Consider the following 7,731-nt stretch of genomic DNA (forward strand, 5'->3'; position numbering starts at 1 on the left):
TTAAATAATATAACACTATGTATACCAAAAATTAAATCTTGATTATTATTTTTTATTTCACTTGAAATAAAGAGAATTGTTTCGATGATATTTTAATTTGAAGAGCAGGCTAAACAATGATCCCTTTTACTAAGTGCCTAGGAACATTTGATTTGCTTTTCTAATAAACTGGGATTGATTCATGGAGAAGCTTCAATTTTCCCAAATTTAAAGAGAAAAAATTTACTACGGCATTTAAAATCAATTACTATTACTTCAAATAATGTATTTTTTTGGGGATGAGATTTTAAATGCACAAGGCATGACATGAACCTGAGGCTAATGAAATCCAAAGATCCTACTGGCTTTAGGAATTGTTGCTCCATGTTCATTGTTCACCAGCATAAATGTTGGGCCTTTGCCCATAACAGAAGCTTTTCTATGCGACTATGCATATATAGAGATACCAAAGACTTCATAAAGTTTTTTCAAGACTTGGGACCATCCTCAAAGCAAGGGCAAAAGCATCATGGCCTTGGTGGACATCATCCTTGTCTTCTTCTTCTTCTTCTTCTTCTTCATCATCATCATCAGCCTCATAGTAACTGAAAGGAAGCGGGACCGACTTGAATGCGCGGTACTTGCCAACGTTGTTTAGGTGCTCGTTTTCCAACCTGATTGAATAAACAAGGTTCAAGCACAAACAAATTAGTAATAATCGCTTAATTTTGCTTTCCTTGAAAGCCTACACTATTAGACTCTCACGATTTTGTGCTACATATGACTGTATCAGCCTTCTAGGCTCTAGCCATTGAATCATTGATTGCATAAGAACTCAAAAACAGTGGTGTATTTAAGCTCTATGTGCTTTAATGATGGGTTTTTTTGTGTGTTGTGAGAACTAAAGAACAAAAGCAAACTCAACAAATATGCATTCTGATCTCAAAAAAGATACAATACCTGAAGAAGCTCCAAATGCCACGCCGAATAATTTCTAGGCAGGAAAAGAGTGTTGTTATGGTCATTTTATGGAGGGATTGCAATCTGAATCCTAACACCAATTGCATCCAACCAAGTCGCAGTACTATATTCAAGACCTGCTATGAGCCCAAACAAATTGGATTAATATATAGGAAGAACAATGACAAAAAAAATTTAAATCTCTCAAATCAAGAATGAAGAATACCATAGCTGCAAAGTAGACACTCTTGTGTGAAACTAGAAGTTTATCTCTCAAATATTTGTTCTTTGATTGCCTTCGCAGAAGCCCCCAGTCCACAACAATATCCCAGTATGTATTTAACGCTACTGCAATACAAGAGCTGACTAGTGCTAACACCAACCAGTTCATTCCCTTCTTTAGTTCAAAAGCTGTTCTAATAAGAACTGCAACAATGGTCGAGCAGTACTTTACAGCATTGAACACGTGCATTGCATCTTTGTCTTCACAAAATCGACGAATGCACTACAAAATGACATTATACCATCTGTCAGTGTTTTTCTACTTCTCTTTTTTAAAAAAAAAAAAAAAAAACGCAATAAGTTGAATGTTTCAATGTCTATTTGAAGAGTTGTTTTGCTTTCATTAAAAGAAGTCTGAGTATTTAGTCCTGCAATGTATCTGCATGCACGAGCATTAGCATTAGGTAGTTGGACATAGAGCCGTTGCAGTTTCTGCATGGGATCATATTTTATGAACTAGTTTCTAACAGGGGAAGAAAACTCTTCTTAAGCTGCACCTATGCCTCTGTTTCTGTATCGCTAGGATTTCATTATACAAGCTTAAATGGGAACGTGATTGATGCAGTAATAATTTCAACATCTTGGTAGTCTAAATCTGGATGGTCAGATAGTATGAACGAATGCAAGACCCAAAGTCAAGCTCAGTGGTCTCCGAACAGCAAGTAAGCCACTTATTATTATTATTATTACTATTATTTGATAAGTAATTGGCCCAAGAGGAGGAAGAAGGCAAGCCAGCCACAAACACTCGCACATTTGAATAGCATGACACAGGTATTTTTCAGTGGTGCAAGTTGAACAGAGAAGTCAGCATCATGCATGACATATTTGTACCCCAGAAATAAAAGTCTCCTGTAAACTAGTTAGAGAATCACCAAAGAATTCCACGGATGAATAGCACTTAAAAGGAACATAATATACACATACCCTAACCTTATAATTATGGGAGTCTATACTCATCAAAATTATGGGATTCTATCACGTATCCACTTCCACAATGCATCATGAGTAGCACACTCATAACACAGAGAAAAGAAAGTTCGATGATACCTGTAGGAAGCGCAGCCAAAATGGTATAACAGCAACAATGAAATAGAAGGTATTATAGACACCATGACTACGGCACTTTTGCCTCCTTGAGTATTCTCCCGATCCATAGTAGCAAATGTATAACTCAAAAATCCTAAAAGCCTGGACCTGAGGTTAAATGGCAGCAAACAGCATAATAAGAAAAATGTTATACATCCCAAATTTTTTTTCCCAAATATGGTTCCCAAATGATGTGCCACAATTTCAAGAGATGGTAACATATTTCCCAAAATAATAGATTGTATAGGATTGTGACACATCATTTGGGGACCATATTAATTAGAGAGAAGAAATTTGGGATGTGTAGCATTTATCGCATAATAAAAATAAAAAGTCATAGATACTCAGTATTGCAGCCAATTAAATGCATGGAAGTGTAAAACCTGGCTAGTAAGCTGGTCTGCCAAGAAAAAATCTGGTAGAGTAACCTGCAGGTAAAGACAATTGAGAATGATATCTAATTCATCGTAGGAATGTTATCTAGTCATTGACATTCCATTACCTGGTAGAGAGGGGCACAAATACAGCGGAAGATACAGTTAATGAAGAAGAAACGACTTGAACGGAATATGATGTTGAAAGGGCAGAAGGTGATGACAAACAGAAACTGCAGATGAGAAGATTGAAGTTAATCTGGGGACGTTTTGTATTATGCATGTAACTGGAACACCAGGAGAGAGTTTGGTGAGAAAAAGAAAATCGGCCTTAATCATGTAGCAGCAATTAGTTGTGACAAACAAGTTTAAAGTACTCTAGAAAAGAAAAGGATTAATACTTTAAGAGTCTTACAGTAACTAAGCCCAGAGGAACCAGTTCAGTGACTGTCTTGTATTCTTGAGTATTTGAGTCCATGTCCAGGTGCAAGTTTGCAAGGAAACCAGCTGATGCAAGTACTGCAAGACCAGTGCTGAGGAGGATAACTTCTCGATAGCCCAACTCAGTTCCTCGCTTGAAACCAAATATAAATGGATAGTTGACCCGATAACGCCTCCAAAAGTATATGTTTCCCCCATACATGAGCATATGTAGAACAATATATGCAAATAAACTGCAAGGAAATTCACATTGTTAAAGAGAAACACAGGCTGGATGAAAAGTTGAAAAAGTACTTTACAAGTGAAAATTCATGGATTAGTGGATATAAGTTTCAGGGAGGTCCTTAGTTACGTGTATAATGGGAAAATATTTTCCATGTACTGGGTTCCCTCCTCCTTATCCATAAGTTTATGAGCTTCTATTCTTAAAACAGTAGCTACCAGTAGAGCAATTGAGCAACCCAAAAAGAAACCTGAAATTAACAAGATGAAAAATTAAAGTTAATTAGTGCAGACCTTAGAACCACAACTAAAACTCAACCTCGAAAAAGCATATACAAAAATGTCAAAGCCATGCCGATGTAATGAATTGAAGATAGAAGGTTGAATTACTATTGATCACTGATTAGCAAAAAAGAATTAGTATTGATCACTTACCTGAGAAAAATGTTACACGGTGCTTTTCTCTTTTTGCTTTTGGCCTCAATGACTTCATGCCTTCTCTACGATTTGAGTTTGAAAAGTTCTTGATGAAGCTAGCCTCCACCCTCTCCAGAAGACGAGTAACCTAGAGTTAAACAAAGTGATGCAACTAGTTTATAGGAAATAAGGGTAAAAGAAGATGATCATTTTACTTTGGATCCATTGAAGATCCAATTCGCCTAGGATCCCTGTAGTAAATTAGGGTTTGACAACATGCAAAGGGAGGCAATACTCTTCCCTGTAGTAAATTATGATCCCTGGTGCAAGAGGGATTTGACCATCTCTAGTATAATGGCAGGATATTTTCTTAAGTAATATGCTCATATTCTGAGTCGAAATAATTGATAGTTGAGTTTATGAATGTGGATGTGGATAGATTGACAGTGTAGTGTAAGCCATTTAACCAGTGAGGCCAACCCATGGTAAACCAAGATTTAGTGATTTATTTCACTAAAGCATTCCATTATAAGTTGAGATTGCTTGCAAGACCAAAATCGGGGGAACCTCTGCATTCATTAATTGAATTTCGATATAATATGTAAGAATAGACAAAAAAAAAAAAAAGGAGGGGGGGAGGGGGGGGGGGGGGGGGGGGGCGTGTGCGGGAGGAGGAATTGTTAGATGGAAAGACTTAAATCTAAGAAACCTTTGAAATAGACGGGGAGCAAAAGAAAAGAGGATATCCCTACATAATCAAGGAATTTGATATACCTCTTTCATACCTGACAATTTCAGATTTGGAATGTTAGAAATTTATTTTAATTATTTAGAACCCAATGAATTTTATTGAATGATTATGCTCCAGCCTGGATTGATCAACAGTGTCTTTGATGTTGTCATTTTCAACATATCTTGTTATATATGTGAAACAGAGGCTGTATATCTTTTTAAAGAAAATAAAATAACCTGATGTATGATATGCCAATATTATGACTAAACACGAATGGAATAAAGGAAACCTCGTCAGAATTGCCAAGATAAGAGTTATCCACTATCTTCATGTATGATCTGGCTGCTTTCCTTGACGTGATCTACAACATTTCAAATAAGTTAAACACATCTCATTAGAAATATTATTTGTAATTGATGTTTCTATAATTCTTTTACTGATCTATATAAGAATATGAAATACAGGATCTAAAGAACAATATACATGTAACATGTTAAGTGTATGTCTGACCTTTTCATACTTTTTCATGATCTTGGAAAATGCTGAAAGATTCATAAAACTGGTTCATCCATTTGCAAAATGAATAAGCACATGAAAATAAAATGACATAAAAAGCAAGACTTTATCTTAGGAAGACCCATTTACAGTTTATCACCTGTAGTGCTTTAGAAGACGAAGCTTGTGGTAGAATTCAATAAACACATGTCTCAGTCGTTCTTCAACCTTTCTCAGCTCTGGTTTATTAAAACTCAATTCCTTTTCTTTGGAAACCTTGAAAACACCTTTTATGGTAGAAATCGGAGATTCGAGAGTATTGTTAATCTTCACACGCTCAAGAATTTCTAGGGGATCTTCATCACTACTACAACTGGTGGTGTTAACTGAATTCACTTGTTGATGATTATCATTTGTATCTACTTCAGGTGTCGAATCTATATGCTCCCTTCCTGCACATTTGGCGAGAAATCCTGAATTTGAAAGATTGGATGATCTTCTTAAGTAAACAGCGTTATTGTGATTAAGAATGGGAACTACATCATCACTTCAAGTATCAGTAGATTTTTCTAGCTGATGATTGTTACTCAAATGAACTCCCAAGACTCATATCCATAGGCCCCATTCCTGCACATTTGGCAGTAAATCATGTAATAGGAACAACATGGCCTCCATGCTTCAATCACAATGCTACTTATGACTGACTTGATTCAGAACTAGTTCACCAGGTTTGTAGCGTGAAAGCAAACTACAAAGAAGCAACTAGCTGTTAATTAACTGTCCCTAATGAATGACAATCCAAAACTGTTGTGAACTAGTTAAATTCTTATTCTAATTTCAGTTAATTACCAGAAAAATGGTATAATGAGGTGCTAAAACTTTTTCAGTTTTGGATTGTACTTTAATGTGACAATTGTATGTATTCAAGAGCATCTTACCACATTAAAGCAGCTATATGCCCTGAAAATTACTGCATCAAAACTTGTCGAAATATTACAAACATCTTTCCACCAATTTATTAAACACATACCGCATTAAAACTTGAAAGTGTTCTCTAAACGGAATGATGAGCTGCAATCATCTTCCTTTTTTGGTACAAAGCATATTTCTTTTATTAGTAAGCTACACAAATATGGAACAAATTATCGTACCCTCCTTTCCGTTTTTTAGTCCTAAAGATAATCATCCACCTGGATGCATGTCTTCCTTCTACACATATCTGTGCACAAAACATACCAGATGGTCTTAGTCCTGCATTTACCTGGACTCCTGTCTCCGCTGCAGGTGTCTCTTGTTGGAAGCGGCTTCAAAGAGACATTGGAAAGATTACGTCTATTTGGATTAGAGCCATTGAGATGAGGATTTTGCACCTTTATCCGCAATGCAATGAGAGCATCCATTTGTTTATTCAAAAGGGTAGCTTCATGCAACAGTGCCTCCACCTTGTCCTCGTAAAAAGTGTTGACCTTGTTGAGCTCTTCATCAAGTTTTCTGAAAAACACTACCTCAACCTCTCCTCCTTCCTCAGACTGCCTAAGGAACTTGGTCTTGTAAACCTTTCTGGAACCATCGCGCCGCAACGTGTCAACATCAATGACTTGGTCCTCGATATCCCCCATACTTGGAACATTGCTAGATTGTAGGTTTTGCCCACTGAAGGTTCTTTCCCATATCTGCTTCTGCCGTAATGCTCTGTTTTGTGTTGCAGGATGCTTACTCTGCTTGCAACGCCTGGCCTCTCTTAGTATCCTTTTGAGGCCATTATAGTCCATATAGGCTTCTGTCCACTCAGGCACCATTTGCTTCTTGAATTCTTTCCCGAATTTCATCTCGACGTTTATCTTTCCGTACAAGTTTTAAACTTCTTTTCTCCTTTTCTCAAGACTTTGCTCATGAACACAGAAGAAGAGGGAATGGCTTCAATGTGAGACAGGCGAAGAGTGGAAGGCACCTCAAAACGAAGCATGAAGAATGCTACCAAGACAATTATTGCATATACAGAACGAACCAATGCAAGAATTGAAATGAAGATATTACAGGAACCAAGAACTCAAGAAGGAGAGTGTGTGTGAAGTACCTTATTCTGGTGGCCCAAATACAAAAACCTTGAGATAGATTTTTGCTCTTTAGAGACTCCTCATGACCACTCTTCAAAGAAGCATTTGGAAACTGAAAGGTCTTAGCCTCAGCTAGCTGTGTGTCCTTTTGTACCCAGAAACACCTTGCTCTGCTGCATGCCATTCCAGTCAGTTAAGTCGTTGAAACAAAAGAAAAAAAAATCATCTGGTTCTCAGACCTCTCTATGCTCGCAGTCTCCACCAATCAGTCCCAGACATGTATACCAAAGTAATGCAGTTTTCCATCTGATTGGTTAGCACAGATTGTGCTCAGTGGCCTATAGAGCAGCGTAATCCATCTTGTATTACTGCTTGTTGCGGTGGAGCACAACGGCTTGACACGTGTGCTTATTCTGGGCTCTCTTAATATGCGAAAGGCCTTCTGAAGAAAAGATGGTGACATCAAGATCTCTCTCTTTCGCTGCGACTCAATACAAAGTTAGCTAATTAAAATTTGAGCGGGTCTAACCCATATGTTAAATTGGTTAAGTTAAGTTACTCTTATACGATCTAAACTCGAGACATAAGAGTTAGAATTAATAATTTTTGACATAACTTACAAACGTGATAAATCCAACACAAAATTAACATATTAAGGTTAAAAAGTCTTACATTATTTAAT

General features: G+C 36.9%; 1 protein-coding gene across 1 annotated transcript; it reads right to left on the bottom strand.

Moving 5' to 3' along the window:
- Nucleotides 1-212: 212 nt before the first annotated feature.
- LOC132178545 (phosphate transporter PHO1 homolog 10) lies at nucleotides 213-6,868 on the bottom strand. The gene is made up of 13 exons (XM_059590983.2): nucleotides 6,254-6,868; nucleotides 5,153-5,444; nucleotides 5,008-5,056; nucleotides 4,787-4,858; nucleotides 3,783-3,912; nucleotides 3,478-3,598; nucleotides 3,100-3,358; nucleotides 2,813-2,917; nucleotides 2,694-2,738; nucleotides 2,272-2,418; nucleotides 1,166-1,444; nucleotides 940-1,076; nucleotides 213-653 (listed from the first exon to the last, which is right to left on the bottom strand). Exons 1-13 carry the CDS (start codon nucleotides 6,819-6,821, stop codon nucleotides 455-457), a joined length of 2,403 nt encoding a protein of 800 aa, XP_059446966.2. The 5' UTR covers nucleotides 6,822-6,868; the 3' UTR covers nucleotides 213-454.
- Nucleotides 6,869-7,731: the final 863 nt, after the last annotated feature.

Source organism: Corylus avellana, chromosome 4 (assembly GCF_965113065.1).
Source record: "Corylus avellana chromosome 4, dhCorAvel1.hap1.2, whole genome shotgun sequence".
NCBI classification, from domain to species: domain Eukaryota; kingdom Viridiplantae; phylum Streptophyta; class Magnoliopsida; order Fagales; family Betulaceae; genus Corylus; species Corylus avellana.

What these genes read in the sequence shown, in the direction of transcription:
- LOC132178545 (XM_059590983.2), bottom strand. Translation starts at nt 6,821, where the DNA reads ATGAAATTCGGGAAAGAATTCAAGAAGCAAATGGTGCCTGAGTGGACA. An exon ending in TTCCTCTGGGCTTAGTTACT is followed by an intron (nt 2,918 to 3,099) that starts GTAAGACTCTTA and finishes TCTCATCTGCAG; the next exon opens with TTTCTGTTTGTCATCACCTT. An exon ending in GTGTCTACTTTGCAGCTATG is followed by an intron (nt 1,077 to 1,165) that starts GTATTCTTCATT and finishes GGCTCATAGCAG; the next exon opens with GTCTTGAATATAGTACTGCG.